A 21,151-nucleotide genomic window follows, 5' to 3' on the forward strand; every position below is an offset into this window, starting at 1 on the left:
CCCAACTCCTGACCCTGCCACCAATACCCCATTTCCACCCTCCGCAGGCGCAACACCTGAACCACCTGCCAACGGCCGTGTCCACGCAGCCCACCAGTCTGTCTTACCTGCTGGTAGTTGCGAAGCTCGTTGACGAAATTCTTCAAGACCATCACGCTGATGATGTCCGCCATGATTCCTATGGGCCGGTGAGAGAACCGCTCCAGATCTCTGAAAATACACTGGCAGAGGTTAATTGGCCTACCCCCCTCCCACCAGACGCCCGTCCACCCAAACCACCCGCCACTTCAGAAAACACCCCACTTCTTGGATAGATATCATTTTCTTTATCAAACTCTTCATCATCATCCTCATGTACATTTCCAACTTCAGCAATTTCAAAACTAGTACCTGGCCTAGTGCCAGACGCCACATTGATATCTTGATAATTTACCTCAGACTCAGGCCTCCGTGTAAAGCGCCTAGTCGCAGGCCTAAAATCCGCACCAGATCCGCTTCTCGAAACTACCCCTCCCCCAAAAGCCGCACATTGCTTCGCTGTTTGAGAAAAAGAAATCTGCCCATCCGGAGCAAAACCTGAATCCTCCGTAAAGTTCCCGCCGCTCCAGCGAGGAACCGCTCCATACCTACCTGTTACCTGGTGAGCTGACGTACCAGCCCTTTGTTTCATTGGCATCTCTGCGTGCTCAACCCAAACCCAATAGCCCTGTTGTGGCCCGGCTCCCGAGTCAAAATCCACCTGAGGATGCCTAGGCGGAGGCCTAGATTCTGGAAACAATGCACCACCCTCCATGACTTGCCCCCCAAACCCTCTGCCTCCCCCATCCCCCCCTCCCTCTCCTGTGAACCCCAACTCGCTGATTCCAATCAGCACCCCCCACCACTTGATCATCCTGTATGATAAACGGGGAATATGCTTCATCCCCCACAACATCCGCATCAATGAATTGCTTCGGGGGACCTCTAGGCTGAGGTACCACAATGTCTTGGCAGTCCATAAACACATTCTGCTGCATTAGGTCAGCCGACTCTTGCTCACCGCCCATGTAATCTGCACCTTCCCCAGCTCCTGAATGTCCGTATTCATCCACCTCGCTATCACTGGAATAAGCAACTAAATTATGCTTCTGACCTTCGAATGAAACTGGAGGCGCTATTTCTATTCTATTGCTGACCGTTGATACACCCTCTGACCTTTGAGTCATATCTTTCGACACTGCCATGGTGGACTGCACTATTGCCACCTCTGGCGCCTGTGACGCGATGTCCAGTCCGTCATTGAAACCACTGCCATCAGCCCTTTCCTTCAGCTGGATATGAGACACACGCGTGTCAAAAACACTGCTGACTCTGCCTCCGCGCCGACCAACCCGTTTTCTGGCTGGTGATGGAAAAACCACTCGACTTCCTTTCACAACGCATGGAGCCGACGCTGAGCGCAGAGGCTTCTTCCCTCGGCCTCCTCTGCTCACTGAACGCGCTCTCCTAGCTCTCGCAGCTGGCACCTTGTCACCACATGCAGCCTCAGGGAAATTACCTGCCACAGACCTGCAGGCGGCAACAGCGCGCATGACTCCCTCCGCTGCCAGGCGACGAGGACGCTTCGCTGCGACCGAAGTGTCCACCACAGCTCCAGGACGTAACAAATTGCTCCGTCCTACCGCCACCAGCGCTCGGATTGCCTCTCTGGCAATGTCGTCAGCAGACATGCTTCACCCGATGCCAAGGTGACGTCGATAAACAGCTCACAGAACGATTGACGGCGCTGACAGGAATACCTCACAGCTGCTCCTGTCAAACGCGACACCACCGCTCTTTCACTCGCTCGGAGTGACGTCAACCCTCCCTCACCCTCCCTGCGCTTGGACCCAGCCCCTCCCACTCTACCGCCACCCAATCAGGTCGCGTGAGGTCGTCCCTCGCGCGAAATACCCGGGGGGGGGGGGGCATCGGCTTTGCCCAGTCCCCCTGGGGGCCCAGTCACTGAGTTTGGTTACCAACTCACGAGAGCCGGATCTTGCTCGTGTATAAGTCTTCCTCCTTTCCCAAATCACATGTGCGCATTTCTACGTGATGCGTGCGGTTACGGAGGTTGTCAGCCTGTCAGGATGGGGTCCACCAGAACGGCCGCCATCTTGTAATTGGCAATTCTGGCGCGATCGCTCAATACTCATCGGTTTAGAATTAAGAACGGTACTAAGTATGCGTGCAATGCTTAGAAAAGCCTAGGATTAATACCACAGTTCGAGGTTTTTTTGCTTTGAAAAAGGTTTAAATGCGGTCTGAATTTTAAGTGTTTTTTTCTTCCTACAGAATGTGTGTTTCTGGGAACCTTTATGCCTTGGATATTTTACAAGGAACTCAGAACAGCAGGAGGTGTTCTAAACTTAGATTTGTATAGGTAGCATGACTGCTAGAGTCACGAAAACAGGAAAGCTGAACCTTGAGGAAGTGTGTGTAATTATGAAGTAGCAGACTGGGTGGGGAAGAATTGAAAAGCACAAAGCTTTTTCTATTGTTACTATCATGTTGGAGATATGGCTGCTTGCCCAAAATAGTATTATAAGAATGGGCTTGCAGCGTGTGTAAATTGAGACTGATTTGTGCTTCCCTTATGGTGGGGTCACTCTTCCAGCTGCTATATTATGTGCATATGCAATAACCGTGCTTGTCCTCCCTTTATTGCAGATGTGGTTATTAACGATTTTAGCTACATAAAGGATTTTTTCCGACATAGGAATGAGGGATGCTATAAAAGTAGTAAATGAAACTATTAGCAAGTGCTATTCAAAATGTGAACCGGGTTATGTTGATATTAAAATGTGCCAGCTTTATCTGTCTGTCCTAAATACGGTTTCCCATTAAACTTCTATGGACTTTTGTGAGGTTTTTGCATGTTTTTTGATGATTTCAATTTAATGTACCTACCACGTTCTGCGTTTTCTTTTTTTAACCACCTCTTTGAAATGTCGATCACTTTAGTTGTTGGCAAATTTCTAAACTTGTGGCATTAAGCTTTAAATCTTGCAGTGGGGATGTTGGGGGTGTTATTGTACCGCAGCAGTACTTCTTTTTCTTTCTGCTAATAAATCTCTGGAAAAGATCTTACAGCGAAACGCAGCTGTTTTTTTCACTTTGTTCATGTTTTCTCAAAATTTGCGTGGGAGTTCAGTTAGGCTTGCACTGTACTTTAAAGACAACCCATGCAGCCTGCGCTCTTAAGCGATCCCTAACCCCCTGGCTGTAGGAGCACAGCTTCCCTCTGCCCTCCATGGAACACGTGTCAATGCGCAGCAGCACTTTCTTGAACTATTATTTGCATTATTGCAAATTTGTGATTCCATGAACACAATTTGCAAGAAAGCATTGCCTACCTCAAAAAACAAGTCATAACAATTTAACAAAGTTTCAATAACTTACATTGCACAACTGCTCACCAAGCTACAACTTCCAACAAAAATGCTTTTTATTAATCATGTAGGCAAAACCTAATGCATTTCTCAATGCTTGTTTTGCTATATGGGGGTCCTGGAAAGAGATGGAAGTGTTGGGGGGGGGGGGGGGGGATGTATTAGTGAAGCGGAAAATGTCTTGTAAAGTTTTGGTCATGAAAAAAGCATAAGACTGCCCCAATGAAGCAGCCTTTTTCGCTATATGGGCGTCCTTGAATTTGTAAGTGCCATATGCCCCAATTAACAAAAGTTATACATAGCATACTTCTCATGGGATTGTTGGACTTTAGTACCTCAAACGCTCGCACTTGTAAGAGTCCGTAAAATAACTGAACAGGTAACCGAGCAGTGCAAAGGACATGAATGAAGAGGTGGTAGACCTCCAACAGACTTTCTTAAAATCGAAACCGGATTCTACTCTTCCTTTTTGGCCTTGCGGGTTCCGTCTATGAAAGAGGGGAGGGGGCTGAACGCGCGCACAACTTCCACCTAATTGGACTTTTGTGTCATCACGTGCTTTGCTCAGAACGCGGCACGTGCGCACACTTTACTGTGCATCCGGGACCTCAAATCGCCAGTGGAGCCGCAGGTGGGGAGAGGAGCGCGTAAAGCAGGCCGTTGTAAGGGATACTGGTTTGTGCTTACGTTTATGTATAGTTTTATTTTTTGAACGAATCATAAATCGCCTGATATGGGCGGTGGTGGACGTTGAGAGGTTGCGGGGGTACATATTTCATGACGCACGGTGTAAACCGGGCCCGATTCCAAACTCTGCTTTTTCGTAGAATCGGGGCTTCCACTGTTGAAAAGTTGAGTATAGATGGGTTGTTGGATATATGTTGATTGCCTAAAATGACGGTGGGTGGCGGGTTTGCTTGGTCTCTTTGGTGGGTGTACGGGGCAGCAGTTTTCGAAGGAGACGGTGGGTATTGAAGATGGGGTGTGGGTATTGAAGATGGGGTGTGGTCGTTTCCCTCTGTCGGGTGGCTGTGATTTGCCGTTAAGTGTTACTTAAATCTGTAGGCAGAACGAGCTCCATAAAAACAAAAAATCGTCGATGTGTTATTCTTCGCGCTTTCTTCCTACATACACCCTTCTAAACCGTACTTCGATGCATGTTTCACAGTTCTCTCTATAGGAAAAAGAGCATCGAGTTAAATACAAACATGCATATCCGACTATTGAAAAACACTTTTACGCCACAAATGATGCAGAGTAGTATTTTTAATGCCAATTGTTCGTTAGATTTGTGAACAGGTGTTGGAATTTGGTTGACCTTCGTTACACAAAATCACTTTCCTGCATTTATTTGGAAAGGTTTCCAAAGTTACCAGCAAAAACCTACTCCATTGTGAGAGGGCCAGTCCGTTGTCATACCGAAGGACTGTGATTTTGTATGGCTCGGATTATGTAAATGAATGCGCCCCTCATCATGCGTACTTTTCTTAAATATTAACGGTGAGCATGCAAATGCTTTGGGCCTTGCCTACATAAGAAAAAAAACTAGCCGTGTCGTAAGCTACTTTTAATGTTTCCAACATTTTACTTGGAGTAGGCAAAATAGTTCAAAGAGATTTTGTACACGACACAGAACAATTTCTTATTGGTTTAAGTGTTCATTGTTGTAAGTCTTTACTTAAAACTTTTCCTCCGTACAAAGTCCATATAATTACTTTATTGAATAACGTGATCTTGACCAAGGTAGACTAGCTGCCCCAACTTTGCCCTTTTTGTGTGTCACGGTTTAATGGAAATTAGTATAAGATGAACTCCTGATACATAGAAGCAGTAAACATGTTTTGCTGACTAGGTCAAACCAATTGGTCTTAAGTACATATTTGTGATACAGTACTCTTATTCAAAGGGTGTCTTTAATTGGTCTAGAAAGCTGGTGTTAACTCTTTCTTTTGTACATCTTTATAAATCGAGAGCTTTATAGGTAGCTCTGAATGCAGGTTAGTATCCTTTAAATACTAAAGAGCTGATTGCCTGAAAAGCCTGAGACTTGGTAGACTTTACCTTGTCCCAAACCGTCGCCGTTTTTTGTAAAGACTTTAATATTCTAGATTTCCTTACGTAGTTCATGTAGTCTGACAGTCCTCTATACTAACTGTAGTTCTTTGCTGGTTAAGAGCCACCCATTTTATTAGTGTACGGGCTTAGGTTATTTATTTACAATGCTGTAATTTTTTTTGAGTTCAAATCATTTTTATTAAGCAATAACAAGAATGATAACGGCCATGAGGCATCAGTAGAATTACAATCGTATTGGAGTGACGCCGTAATCAAACATGGATCAGTGCATATAAAACAATACATACATACATACAGTAACGGAAAATAAAGCATAGTAAAAACAAGAAGGTAACATCAGTCCGGATCTGTAAATGATATGAGATGAATGAGTAAATAAATGGATAAACAAATATGCAAGGTAAACAATAAAATATGCCATCATTGCGTTCTTACGGTTGTACACGGTTCCGTAGAGCTCTCCATCCAGATCTAGTCATATAATAGCAGGTATACTTGTCGTTCCTGCACATTGTGTCCAAGGTTGGTAAGCCCATGTGGACAGGATATAACCAGTACAATTCATGCAGCGGCATCCCCGGATTTGCCAAGTATTGACCTCATTGGTGGTGCTTCATGGTGGGTCGAAGGTAAAGGAGGCCTGGTCTAAGGAAGACCATAGTTTTTTGTTGGTAACCTGCCATGGTGATGTGTGAAGAGCGGGATTGTCGGTGCCTCTAATGCAGGATAGCCATTCCCTCCAGGCATTAAAAGAGACCTCAGATGCTGATTTCCAATTGCATAGGACTACCTTGCATGCTAGTGTTAGCAAGAGATCCAGGAGCTGGCGGTCATGATCCCCCTTTAGTAGTGGGTCTAAAGCCCCCAGGATAATGTAGATGAATTCCCTTGCAGGGTGTATGTCAAACGTGTGCCCAATGTAGTCAAAGATTTTAGTCCAAAATGTGTGAAGCATGGGGCAATTAAATAACATGTGTGGAAGATCACCAGTACCCGAGGAGCAGTTCCAGCAAGTCGGTGTGTCTCGTAGGCCTACCTTAAATAGTCGTTGTGGGGTCCAGAAAGCCCTGTTAAGAATCATATACTTGGTCTGTGATAGTATCGGCGAGACCTTATGTGTTAGTGCTGATGCATGTATCCTGACCCAGTCTATGCTTATTCCAGTATTATTTGGTTCTGATTCCCATTTGGCTTCGTTACGCCTCATTGATTTGTTGGGTGTTGGTGCAAGAAGTTTATATATTTTTGAGACACAATGTCCAGAGGATTGAAAGTGAGGGAGCATAGATTTTAGCCAAGGCGTCGCTAGCTTGAACGTTCTGGTGGATAGGGCTGACTTTAGCTTCAAGAACGAGTAAAAGTCAATCGGCAATAGGGAGTGTCTAGCCTGCAGAGTCGAGAATGGCAGTGGCATGTTATTTTCGTGTAGATCTGCAATCACATTACCACCTTTATCAGACCAGTGGTCCCATATAATGGGCGATCCGCCAATCTTAATTGACGGGTTACGCCATAAAGAAGCAAATGATGAATTATGGATTTGTAGACCGGATTTGTGAGTGCGATCTATCTGCAAAAGAGCTCTCTTGGTATTAAGCATGATGTATTTAGAATTCCTAAGGTGTGAAAGGTCCATTGTGAGCACAGCAGAGAGCGGGGCCTTGCCAATAATGGATTTCTCAATGTCCATCCATAAGGGCGTATAAGTAGGGTCTTCGGTGAACCAGGAAGCTCCTTGTCTGCAGAGAAAGGCGGTTTGGTAGTTTCTGAAATTTGGTAGACCTAAGCCCCCTTTAAGTTTTGGCAGTTGCAGTTTCCTCATGGCAATTCTCGGTTTCTTCCCTTTCCACAGGAAGTCCGATAGCGACTTCTCAACTTTATGTAGAAAGTCCTCCGAGAAGGTCATGGGGAGCATGCATGCCATATAGTTTACCAAGGGACTGATCATCATTTTTAATGTTTCCGCCCTACCCCACCATGAGAGGAACTTTGGAGACCAGCCATCTAAGAGTTTTTGTATTTTTTTGTAGAGTATCTCCTCATTAATTTTTAGGGTGGTTATCAAATCCCTTTCAAATTCCAAACCTAAGTATTTAAAACTCCTCGGCTGCCAGGTTAGCCCGGATTTGCCCAAGATGTTTTTATCACACAGATTATTTAATGACTTCACCTCAGTTTTATCCTTGTTCAGGGAGTACCCAGATACACTTGAGAATTCTTCGATTGTGGAGAGTAACGCCGGTATAGCCTTATCAGCTTTTTCACTCATGACCAATACATCATCAGCATAGGCCGTGAGCTTGATTGTACAGTCTGCGAACTGAACTCCTGCAATTTCAGGGTTTTCCCTAATATAGTACAGAAAGGGTTCAATTGCCAGGAGGAATAAGGACGGGGACAGTGGGCAACCCTGCCTAGTACCTTGTTCTAGGCTAAACGGGGAGGAAAAGGCGCCACCAGCCCGTACTCTAGCAGAGGGACAGGCATAGAGGGACATGACTAATTTAGTGAATAGGGGACCCAGGTCGAACTTGTGTAGTATGGCATTTAAATAAGTCCAGTCTACTTTGTCGAACGCTTTTTCAGCGTCTAGTGTGATTGCCACGGTGGGCGTGGATAAGAATTTCGCTTTTTCAATGACGTGAGCCAGAATTCTCGTGTTATCGCTCGAAAGCCTATTCTTCAGGAAACCCGCTTGCGAGGGATGTATTAGGGACGGCAGGACCTTCTGGATGCGTTTTGCTAAAATCGATGCCAGGAGCTTACAATCTAAATTTATCAGTGAGATAGGCCTGTAATTTTTGGGGAGTTTATGATCTTTGCCTTCCTTGGGTATTACAGCAATTACGGCTTCAGCCATAGTTCCCTTAACCTCTCCTGTGGTGCTAATTTCTTGAAAAACTTCCAATAGAGGAGTTGCAAGAATATGGGCAAAAGTCTTATAAAATGCGGCTGTATAGCCATCAGGGCCAGGGGCTTTCCCTTTTTTTAAGGGATTTGATCGCGCTAACAACCTCCGATTCAGAGATCGGTTCATTTAGAGATTCCTTTTCTGCGGTCGTAGGTGTTGGGAGTGTGCAGTTTGAGAGATATTTCTTCATTTTTTCACTGTCAACGTGTACGTTCTTAGCATAGAGTTTCTCATAAAAGTCTTTGAAAATATTCGCAATCTTAGTGGGATCAGAGTTGGGAGTACCGTTTCCATCGATTAACGACGTAATGGTGTTCGTCTGAATTTTAAATTTAGGATAAGCCGCTAGCCCCTTCCCTGCTTTGTTCGAGTCGCAGACTTTAAAGCGCTTCTTCCTGTCCAGCCAAATTCCTGCCTTCTCACTGATAAGTTTATTATAGGTGTATTTTTGATTGGACAATTCAGTTAGGACTGCAGGGTTTCTACTCATCAGGTATTTACGCTGAAGTTTTGAAATGTCCTCTTCTAACTTCAGTGCGGTTTTTAATAATTGCAGAGGATATTTTTATAATAAGTCCCCTTATATTGGATTTCAGTGCCTCCCAATGGATGGTGTCTGAAGTGTCACCTCTCTTATTGGACAATAAGAAGTCTTTAATGGCGGTGTCAAGGGTTTCTTTGTGTTTCGTATCATTGAGAATAGTATCATTGAACCGCCACATAGATTGACGGGTAGATGGTTTAAGATTAGATAGTGTAAGGGAGACGGGTTCATAAGTGAAACTATCGATTGACTCCACAGCAGTTGGCACTACTTAGCTCAGAGTCTGACCCTGTTTCCCCTGGAAGGCCTCAGTTAATACTTTAAAGAAGTACTAGCTTGAGCTCTTTGATGGCAGTTAGCTAATAAACCTACTGGTATTGCTGTGATCTGCTGCTCTCTCCGTCAGACTCCTTCCTTCATACAAATCGGTCAACCTGCACCAAATATCCCAAAAATGACCTAAGACACTAAACTGTCACTTGCTAGCCTGGAGATTCCATATACCCACGTGACCTGATGAAATGAGGCTCCCAGTGATCCAGCGGGCTACCAACCTATAAAAACCTAACATCATATATGAATCTGGTCCCATATACACACTTACTCAAATAGGCTAGTTAACACCACTGGGGGGGGGGGTCCATTTTTATAAAGCTTAAAATAAATCGGTTACGTATCATTTCTCAAATCTTTTACTGATCCTAAGCTTTACTTTAGTCAATGGACCTATTTAGTTGTAATAGTAATTGGTAATATGACATAGATTCGATTCGATTCAAAATCTTTATTCGGATTTCAGCAAATCCATAAAAGCAGTACATTTAAAATATGAAAATTAAAATACATTTCAAGGGCTATATACTACAAATAGTGCATACAAACTCGGGTACAAAGATTCCATATAAAACCAATTATTAAAGTGCAAAATGCTTGGGCAACTGTAGTACAAATAATCAAGGGCATTCCATGGCTTTACTTGTATAAGAGATGACTTTCAGAAAGGTACTTACACGAAATATCAATTCATCATTCTCTAACTTTAGGAGCATTAAATAGGATTGGTTCAGAGAAAGTGGTCTGTGTTTTTTAAAATATGGGGCTAAAAACCATTTAATATATTTCATGTAAAATTTGCAATTAAAAAAGAAATGTAGATCATTTTGCCTGCTAACTCCATCGCATGGGCAAGGCATATTTCCAAAATTCATCATACTATGGCCCAAAGGAAAGCAGTGAGAATTTTACAGTCCCGGCTCTCATGCGAAATAATAACGATCTTTCCCAATTAGTCATTGGCAATGTCAAGTATAATGGGATTTGTTGTAAAAATGGATCATTATTTACATTATTCACATAAGACTCAACAGTTTGTTTTCGCATTTCTTCTTCCAACCTCTTTTTCCTATAGAGGGCATATAGTCCAGATTGTACTTCCTTTTTGTCAATGTTCTTAATCTGGAAAGGGTCGTCAAAAAGGTGGCCTTTGCCTACACTGGTCAAGCTTTCCTGCGTTGCTCGGAGCCATGGAATACTCATCCCTTTCTCACAAGCCAAACACTCCTTCAGAATGTCCTGTGTTAAAGTAGCACAGTCATTAGCCCAGATAGCCAGCCAGAACAAAGCAGGCCTTGCTGCGATGAAATCAGTTATGTAGGGCAAATTTAATTCAGCATGGCAGATGTATCCAGATGAAGAAATTGGGGCTCCCAGTAGTTTCCTACACAACCGATTTTCTTCTATTTGCAGACTGGGGGTTTTCACTACCCCCCAAATCTCAGCGCCGTAGGTTGCTACCGGGGCACACTGCAATCTATATATTTTTAAAATCGCTTTAGTTGCTCCGGTCCTCTTTGGCCGTGGGAGAGAAAGAATTGAATTTATGGATTTTGAGAACTTGCCTGTGGCGTGGGCAAGATGCCCACTCCACAGGCCGTTCGCAGCCAAAACCATACCTAAGTAGGGGAATGTTTTTGTTGAATGCAACTTGTCCTGCCCTACTGTAATAAAATTGAGTTGTCTAGACCCCGGCCCACAGGACATAATAAAGGATTTTTTAAAATGTACTTTTAAGATCAAGGTTCCCCATGCAGTGTGCAAAGTTCTTAACTAGGGCACGTAGGGCATTTGGTGTTAATCCCATAAGCACCGCGTCATCGGCGTACATAGATTCATTTACCTCATATCTATTAAATAACCACAGACTCGCAACATTTTAAAATGTTTATCTGGTTATTTCATATGAGAAGAACAAATGACAGTGTTAACTCCGTCTTATCCGAGGAAGTAAGATCATTATATCCAATTTAGTATTCTATTTAAATGAGATTTTCACAACAAGAAGTACCTCAGGAAAAGAGGATAGAGGCACATTTACACAATACACAGCTATATTTACCTAGGCTGGTGGGAAATCAGACCCCTCTGGCCAAGAGTTTAATGTGTCCCTTGGAAAGATCAAGTGACAAGGACTTCAGGATAGGTGACCTCTTCTGAATTTGACCCCTGTGTCTCACCCCTCTCTCGTACTAACTTCCTCCGCGATCATCTTCTAATTCTATTACCTCCTCTATACTTCAGCGGACCTCTAATTCTATTGTGGAGAAGTGTGGCTCACTGGTTAGAAGAGGCAGACCCTGAAGCAGAGGTCAGACCCGGGACCAGGGTTCAATTCCTGACGCGGCAGGGTCTTGAGCCCAAATATCCACGGACTCTAATTCTCGTTTCGGTGCCTACTCGAATCACGGGTTCACACTCTGCAGCTCTGGGCATTAGCTGCTTAATCTCCACTACGGCCCCCCCGCGGCGGGATGCCTGGCTTTCACCTTGGAGATGCCCAGTATGGGTATCTCACAGGGAAAAAAGCCAGGACGCGTTCCCAAGGCAAGCGCCAAGATGCCTACGGGTAATCGAGCGCTATATAAGAACGCATAATAATAATAATAATAATAATAATAATAATATTAGCTTTAAAATTCTAAGACTGCTTCAGATATTCGATCATCATTAGGACATCATCCCTGTCTCTCAGCGTTGTCTTGCTGCGACTGCAAACTGTTCTAACTACCTCAATTATACTCTTCTAATGACCTGTACCTCCCCATAATCTTTCAACTTTATTAAGCTCCTATTTCTGATTGGACAGGCTGAGGAGGTGATCATCGCACCATGCTAAGTTTTATTATATTTTCCTATTTGTTTTATGTTCCCCTCCCATTAATTTGTTCTCCCAAGCTTTATTTCCCACCTGTTTCCTCAATTTTATCAACAACAATGTATACATTTACAGTCGTCCATTGAGTCTTCAGGATGTCCAGCTGGTTCCCAGGACATGTACCGAGAATGGCCTTGGACGAGTTTCAAGACTTGAAATCATTGTTTCTGACTTATCATCTTTGCGCAGGCATGAGGAACTATGTGTGGTGCAGACTTTAGCATCGTTCAGAGGCCCAAATACGAACTAATAGAGGTCAAAAGAAAAAATATGAATTTCAAAATAAAATGATTTCACTGTATGCCACTCATCTCTATTCTAATCTCATTTATTTATAAAGACTCTCCATGCATCAGCATTTAGTATATAACTCCTTTTAGTTACAGCAAAGCAGATGCTTAGCATGTGAGTTTCCAGGCAGCCATTTTAGATGCATTTCCCTCCAAGTGTAAAAACGTCATTCTGCGCTGATGCATGAGCCATAGTTTCCCGCATTAGCCGCCATTTTAAGTCACACTCTGGTTACTTGTTAGTAAAACACATAGGCAAGCTTCATCTAACTAAAAATGTATGAAATGTGGTGCATATTAGTATCACAATACATTATTAATACTACGTTACGGGTTTATATGAGAGGATTGCGTCTGTGCAAGTCTCTTTTATACGAGTCCTTGCTCCATCACCTGTAAACTTGAGGAACTTAATTAAATGCTAATTGTAGGTGATGTAAATTAGTAATAGTCTATAAGTAGTGAGCAGGTTGACTAGTGACATAGTAAACAATGGATGAATAAAGCTTCCATTACCCACACACCCTTTTCCTGCTGTCTCTTTCCTGTTTGTCCCTATTACCCCATATCTCTCTTTAAATAGCTGTTCTCTAGTAATAACAGAAGGAAAAGTTATACTCAAGGCATTCTCTCACTCTCCTTTTAATTATTGTTTTTCCATGAAGGTTCAGCAAGAATAAAAAACAGATTTGTTAGACTTTCACAGGCAATAGCATAACTGTGTCATTTTCAGTTGTTTCAGCCATTCAGACCAGAATACAGTATGTCCTATGTAAACAAATGATGGACGGAATTCTGAATAATTCATACATTTACTGATAGTCGAGAGATCTAGGTTAAATCCAGTCTCTTGCTCACTGTGCCAGCCCAGTTTAGACCCAGCCATATGCAAATCAGTGTCGACCCTGTTTCTCATAGGAACAATCAAAGCCAGGTCCTCCTTGTACTGGAAACCCGCATCCTGGGACCGGTTTCTGGGTATTGCCCCCTCATCAGCCAGGCTAGCTTGAATCCAGTGGCAGTGAGCAAGGGACCAACGTCTGGGCATACCCATCCCACTTAGGGTGATAAGTGCTACGCATACAAACGATGGGATGGACTGCTGAATAAATCATACATTCACCCCCATTCGAGAGATCTGGGTTAAAGCCATTATTTGTTTGCTCACCGTGCCACCCCAGTTTAGACCTTCACCGTATGCAAATCAGTCTCACCCCTTTTCCTCATGGGAACAGTCCAGCCGAACTACCAAGGCAGGTTCTCCCTGAACTGGAGACACGCATCCTGGGACCGGTATCTGGGTATTAGTATTCCGTCCATCATTTGTTTGCTTAACACAGGATACAGCATGAAAGTGTTTAAAATGTGCCACCAATAGAATCTTAATTTTTTAAACATGTTCCCTCCCATCTGTGAACCAACCATGTAAGAAGAGCAGTTGGTGTAAACCTAACTTTTTTCTGTTATACCCAGGTGCATATCAATAGCAAACTATGTTAAAACTGGACTATTTCCTTATCCAAAGTTGCAGTTAATAGGAAATTGCGAAGTGGAGCCCAAATATCTTTGGGATGGGGTGATCTAGGGAGCAGCAGCAACAGTTGCGGCATACAGCCAACATGCACACCAATCATTTTGGATAGAGACTTTCCTACAAGTATGAATAAATCCAAGGCATGACCACGCTAAAAACATAAACCTTGTGCTCGTACGTCATATCTCTCACACCGCAAGTCTTGTTGCAGACACCATATTACACAGACAGAGCCGTATGTAATTATTTACTCAGTATGCATATACAAAATGAATAAGAATCTATCTACTTTTCCGAGAGTGGACAGTTTGAGCAGCTATATATTTCCAGGTATCGGCAACCAATATGGTTTGCAGGTATGCGTTCCACTTATCTTTGGAGGATGTTGTTGTGCCTATGGGGCCACATCTTGATCCGAGCCATTTAAAGACGTTATTAAACGTTTTAGCAAGTTGGGCGCAATAAGTAGTTCAAGTGGCCTGAGGGCAGAGCAGTTCCTGTGGAAACTTGGGCATGGTTTGGCTAATGATGGTCTAAATTGGTAGTACAGAAATATATCTAATGGATTGTTAGATTCTGGGGCCCTATTGGAGGAAGATGAACAAACGTGAACCCGAAAGCCTTCGGCGAAAAGGACAATTATATGTTAGTTTTTTTCATGTCTAAAGCAGAGGTTTTGGGTCACAATATTGTTACTAAAGTATAGGTGGCAAAAAAAGGGAAGAACATCGTGGTCTGGAAAGATCTAGCAAAAATGGTCCTGTATTTAGTCCCCGGTGATAACATTCCGATTAAGGTGAAAGAAATCTTAGTGCATAGTGTGGATTATTCTGAAGTGAATTTTAAATCCTTGCTGGACGAATTTAACCGCATCGCTGCTAGAGCGATCCTGCTACTGTGCTGGACAGCAATAAAAACGGGTGTGGTCATGACGAGCTCAGGAGCACTGTACTGCATGACGAGCTGAGCTCGTCAGCATGGAAGGGGTTAAGAACGTGTTTAAAGATCAAGTGGGTTGTATAAAAAATGTTGAACATAAAATTAGATTAATACCTAATGCACAGACAGTGAAGCACATGGTCAGGCCTGTTACTTTAAGTGCAAGGGATGAGTTAAGAGCCATGCTTGATGATTTATGTGCCCAAAAAGATCATTCGGCCCAGTGTCTTCTCAATGGTTTGCTCCGGTCGTCGTGGCCCGCAAAAAGACTGACGAAATTGGATTTTGTGCGGACTTGAGTGGTCTAAATAAAAAAATCTTGATCGATTGCCAACCGCTTCCAAAAATTAATGAACTTCTGTTAAATTTGGGGGTGGGTGGGGCGCGCTAAGTGGTTTTCCCTTATCGACCTGAAGTCCGCCTACCACCAAATTCCTCTAGAAGGAGAGTGTCAGGAATTAACAACGTTTGTTACACCTTTTGGTGCATATAAGTTCCTGAGACTTCCCTTCGGGCTAGCATCCGCGGCTAGCGTTTTTCAGAGAATAATGGATACAATGTTTAAAGATATGGCAGGTGTTCAAGCCTATTTAGAAGATAATGAACATTGATTTGTTGAGGAGGGTTTTGTCTACTCTTGGGGACTATGGCATGAATGTTAAAGCTGATAAGTGCAAATTTGGAGCGAAGGAATAGGATTATCTGGGTCATACGATATCTGATAAAGGTATCAAACCTACATTTTCGTCATCAAGGCTCTGAAGGAAGCTAAACCACCTGGTGAAAAGGATGCTCTGTGCTCCTTTTTGGGGCTCGCAGAGTACTATATTGGATTTGTAGTTAACTATGCCAGAGTTGTGGATCCTCTACGTATTTTGAAATGTATATGGTCTCAGGAACTGGATGGTGTGTTTGAGAAAGTAAGAGTTGATTATCTCAGCACAAGCTTTGTATGCTTTTCGAGATTGTCCTTCTATAATCACTGTGGCTGCAAGTATGAATGGGCTGTGGACTGTTTTCAGCCAAAAAGTGAATGGCAAGGAGCAAACGGTAGCGTTTGCTTCAAGAGCTCTCAAAGCCTTCGAACAAAGTGCGGGAGACTTTAGCCTGTGTTTGGGCGGCCCAAAAATTCAAAATGTATATTTGGGGTCGGAAAGTTGAAATGACTACGGATCACAAGCCACTCTTTTTCATATTCAAATTGTCCAGTAATAATACCATGTTGGCTAGGTTGACCCATTTGGTGTCAAAGTTATGAGAATACAACTTTGATATGAAACCCATTCAAGGGAGAACTTTTGTGACGACTGTCAAGAAGGTTAATAGAAAAAGATGATTAAGAGAACTTTGAGGAAGAGGTAAAACGTGTAGCTGTTTTGGACGCTTTTGTAAATTGTGGTTAATTTATTTCGGAAACAGATTGGAGGAAAGCTTGTTTAGAAGATTCTATCTAAGGTAATGGAATTTTCAAGCAGTAATTGGCCTGAAGTAAGAAATTTTAACTGGTGGTTTAAGGAATTTTGCATTAGTTGCTGACAAGCTTTCGGTTAAGTATGGTTTTGTTCTAAGAGATACATTCGTAGTCTGAGAAATTCTATTATCAGAATCGTACATGAGGGTCATTTGGGTGTGACCAAGATAAAGCAGCATTACTGGTGGGCCGCGTTGGAGGCACAGGTTAGAAGTCTAGTGGATGGTTGTGAGGAGTGTTTGCTTTCGGACAAACACTGGAAACTCTCTAAGTTGCCTTTGCATCCCACCAAGATTACTGAGAGACCTTGGGATAAAGTTGGCCTTGATTTTTCGGGCCCTTATATTGTTTTAGCAGAGAGTTTAGGTATTTGATTTTGGCAGTTGATTACCATTCAAAGTGGATATATTATACATTTGTGGATTCGCCCAATACTGATAATACTATTTTCTTTAAAAAACTGTTTGTTGGAAGGGGCACCTAAATCCTTCGTGACAGATAATGGAACTCCATTTGTGTCGGATAAAATGTGTAAGTTTTTGGAATCTCATGACTTGAAGCATTTGAAAGTGGCAAGGTATTCTCCTGCTTCAAACGGTCTAGTGGAGCGAGTCAGTAAAGTTCTTAAGGAAGGCATTCAAACAGCCATAGCGGCTGGTCTTGATGTTGGAACGTTTTTGGAAGAAAGTGTGGAATTACAAAACTTCTCTACACTGTACTACTGGAGTTACACCTTTTGAATTGCTTAGGGGTAGAAATGTGATTTCTGTTTTATTACCGTCCTGGGTGGGACAGTAAGTTGTCTGTTGGTATTGATCCAATTGGTTTGTCTAAAGTAGTCAAGGAAAAGCAGTCCGAGATTAAGAAAATATTTGACAGGAGAGGTTCTCTTAGTGATTTGGAAATTTATGAAGGGGACTGGGTCCTATTTTAAAAACCTTTTTAAGGTTAGAAAAGGCGAGTCTCTATTTTCTGATCTTGTGCTAGTATGTAAAGTCAGCAAAGGAGCTGTATTCTTAGAGGGCAAAGGTTGGTGGAACAAAAGACAGGTAATTAAATTGAGGAAGGATCAGCCAGAATTGATTAGAGATAAGGCAGGAAGGGGTTCACTCGGTTTGGAGTGGACTTATTGGTTACAGGATTTGAGTATTCCCATGAGTGTGAAATTGAGTTTGTCAAATGGGGAGCCTGTTAGTGGAGTGTTGAATGGTAATTTGGACAAAACTGTACGGGGATGTCGCAGTAAAAGGCTTCCTTCCAGGTTTAAGGATTTTTATTACATACTCATTGGCATCACCTTTTCTTTTGTGTTGGGGGGAGGTGATATAATGGGTTTGTATTATTGTGTTGCTTGGAATGTCATTACTTTTATGTTCTGGTGGCCGTGTGCTTAGAGTGTGCGTCCTTGGGGATGCGATCAACTGCTGTCAGTTCTGATCGAGATCCTGAGGGTCACGCTGCTCCTTGCCGTGTCTGTAGTTGTAATACAATAAAGAAGTAATTTAGTCCAAAGACTTCTACGTTGTGATGAATCCTTAACCTACCACACTAGCCTTTAAGGGCACCCACGAATGTGTGGCAGTGGGGTATAGCTGGATGTAATAGTGTTATCTGTGCTAGTGTGGTGTTTTGCTTGCTACGCTATTTACTAGCAAAACAAACATTTTAAAAAGATCTTCTAAAATGATGGTTGTTTGGGCAGGTTTTGACGCAACAATGGGAGATGAAGACTGGGATTCAGAATTGACAGCTGGTCCAAGCTTCTCATTTGCACCTTCATTTCCAAAGCTGGTAAGTTTGATTTCTTAAATTAAAACACTGGTGCTTTCCCAAATAGATGAAAATTGTTTGTGCAGGTCACTGCACTGCAAAACTGTATGAAAATAGAACCACACTTTGCTGTTTTTTTCTGTTTATCTGGAAGAACTATAACATATTGCGTTCTATTGACTGAAGCAGTTTCTTTACCTGTCCGTTTTACACATTTGTGATTTTTAATATACATACTTAAAAAAAAAATCTAATCTATTTCTAACTACAATGCCCACCAAGCCACAAGGAGGCATCCTTGCACTTTGTAAAACTGCTCTAGATGTTGAATTGCGTGTGTCAAGCAGAGAGGATAGGCGTACTAAATGAAAGCAGGGATGTTGTTTATTTTGCACACAAGATTTTTCTATCTGCCCTGGTACAGATTTGCCTAAAGAACACATTTACTTGCAATTGCACAATGCTCGGCCCCCTATGTTCACGCTTCGCATGATCTCTTCCTGCTATATCGGTCACTATGCTACTGCCCATAGAATTCTGTAATACCTGGAGCTTTTAAATTTAGTTTCAGTATTTTTTTTTGTATTAGTAATGTCTTCATGGTAGTTATAAGTAATTACCGCTGATAACCTAACCAGTACAGTAAACACCCTATCCCCTCCTATTTAACCTCTCCCAAAATTAGCAGTCAAGCATAGGACAGGTTATTCTGCAATACTTATATAGAGCAATACTATTGAGTGACAGGCCGGCTTTCTTCCGAAATGTTAGGAATCATAAGATGTCTGGAACGTAGCAGCTTCCAGAAGTTCAATTTTAGGAAACTGCAGCAGGAACCCAAAGTTTGCTAAATAATCTCACAAAGAATCGTCTCCATTCGTAAGAGGTGCATAGCTTTTGCAAGGTTATCTGAGTACCCTGCTTGCCAGTATCTGCTTGATGGCTGGCTTTAACCTGATGTAGCTGAACTGGCTTGGTGAGCAAAATAACGATGGATTAAACCCAGATCTGTGACTGGGGGTGAATATTTTGCCATTGTGCAACATTCCGTCCATCATCTTGTGTGTTTTGCTGTTCACCCTATGTGGGAAGGGTATACCCATACGTGGGTCCTGTGCTCACTACACCACTGGAGTCAAACTATCGTGGCTGATGAAGGCTGATAGCCAGAAACCGATCCTGGGATGCTTTATTCCGGTCCAGGGAAGACGTGGCTTGGCAGTTCGGGCTGGACTGTTCCCATGAGGCACAGGGTCAAGACTGATTTGTACATGGCCATGTCTGAACTGGGGTGGCTTGGTGAGCAAAATAACGATGGATTAAACACAGATCTGTGACTGGGGGGTGAATGTTTTGCCATTGTGTAACATTCCGTCCATCATCTTGTGTGTTTTGCAGCTGATACAGAACCTTTAAAACCGTATGCTTCACTAAAGGCTGAGCCCAATAAAGACATGCAAGTTATAAAAAAGGAGTTGTGTGAGCTGTGCGAAATGTCTCCTCGGTAAGTCCACTGTCTGCGGCTTACTGGAGCAAAAGTTCTTTAGAAAGGAGGCAATTAAACTGTAGAATAAAATTTAATTCCAAGAAACACTTGAAGACGTGGATAGCCGATTTTGAAGCAGCAATGGTCGCATTTGGTGTTCTTTTGTGAGTGGAAGAGGCAAAATTGAAGCTTACGTTTTCCATATGTTCCCAAGGTTTTAGGGTTGGACAATGCAGCCCCTTTCAAGACCGGTGTGGAACACCGCTGACATTCTGACCACCGGATTCCATTTGCAGTTAAAGAAGACTATTGTATAAGCTGCTTAGAGGCAACAGGACTTCGAGATGGAGGAACTTGGAAGAGGCTGATGAGTAAGAATAAGGCAACCACCCTCTAAGCAGAGCAGCAGGAATCAGCCATACAGCTGTGGTATATAAATAAATAATACCGGATCTAGGTTTGACTGGACATAGCAATAACAGATAGCTCAATAAATAAGAGTCAAGATTCGAGGTAGTAGGAGTTTGCAGGTTTAATACAGCATAAAAGGACAGGAACAGGACAACCTGCACGGGAACAGGATGGCAGGGCCCTGCAGGGGGGACAGGGAATGAGCGCGCTAACTTTAATAACAATGTACAAGCATATATACTAAAACAGTTGCATTACAGTGAATACAGTAGGCGGAGCAGTGGGTGTGGTCAATAGCAGTCGCGAAAGATAAGGGTGAAAGTGGGTGTAACAAGAGGCGTATACATGGACATGTGATGTAAACGTAACAGAATATGTCATAAATGGGGCGGAAACATGGAGGGGGCTATCTGAGGAGCCGGGACGGGACCTCTAACCTAGTGGTGCGCGCAAACTGACAATGACGTGTTACTAGGAGAAGCTGGGGGCTATGAACTCTGCGCTAGGAGCAGAGACTGAAGTCTGGGGAGTCAGGGCGACATGTACCTAAACACTATCTAGTATCTGATGTTTAGAGGACATGTTGATATAAACTAAGAGTCAGGAGGGGAGAGGCTAACAGACTCTAAGACTGGAGCATGCATTATTCTACATGTAGTGCGTGTTGAGGAATATTAAATGACCATTAAATACAGTATTTCTCCTACATGGAGACGTAAAGGCTAGACGATGACTGAAACTATTGATGCGATTCAGTAGCTTAGGAATGCAGAGAAGGAGGGCTGAACTGATAACTAGAATCATAACATACTCTTGGCAGACTCGTAGGCAGAGCCAGGCCGAGCCGGGCACTGCGAGGCAGGAAGTAAGTGAAGGGTCGAGGATACAGGTGGGGGCTGTATGGCTCCTCAGCGAGGGTTCAGGAGACAGGAGCTGAATCTGGTGTCCGGGCCCTTTTGAGGCCTAGAAACGGGGACTTTACAATGAAATAACGTGCATACTGAGAAACGTGGCAACGTAACTTTACATAGGCCTGATATTCGTAGTATTCACGAGAACTGGGAACTGGCATACTAGGGATGGACACAACTGTAATTG

General features: G+C 43.1%; 1 protein-coding gene across 7 annotated transcripts in view; it reads left to right on the forward strand.

Moving 5' to 3' along the window:
• The first annotated feature begins 3,940 nt into the window (after positions 1-3,940).
• Positions 3,941-21,151, forward strand: part of DDX4 (DEAD-box helicase 4) — a 1,965,714-nt gene continuing 1,948,503 nt past the window's right edge. For 3 of the 7 annotated variants that reach the window (XM_078675096.1, XM_078675100.1, XM_078675101.1), the window contains exons 1-2: positions 3,941-4,072; positions 18,089-18,177. In XM_078675096.1, the coding sequence (XP_078531222.1) occupies positions 18,103-18,177 (75 nt within the window). In that variant the 5' untranslated portion in view covers positions 3,941-4,072; positions 18,089-18,102. Of the gene's footprint in view, positions 4,086-4,205; positions 4,262-18,088; positions 18,178-21,151 lie in introns of those variants that run through there. The other 4 variants (XM_078675099.1, XM_078675102.1, XM_078675098.1 and 1 more) reach the window with 4 other exon arrangements.

Source organism: Lissotriton helveticus, chromosome 2_1 (assembly GCF_964261635.1).
Source record: "Lissotriton helveticus chromosome 2_1, aLisHel1.1, whole genome shotgun sequence".
Classification (NCBI taxonomy): Eukaryota; Metazoa; Chordata; class Amphibia; order Caudata; family Salamandridae; genus Lissotriton; species Lissotriton helveticus.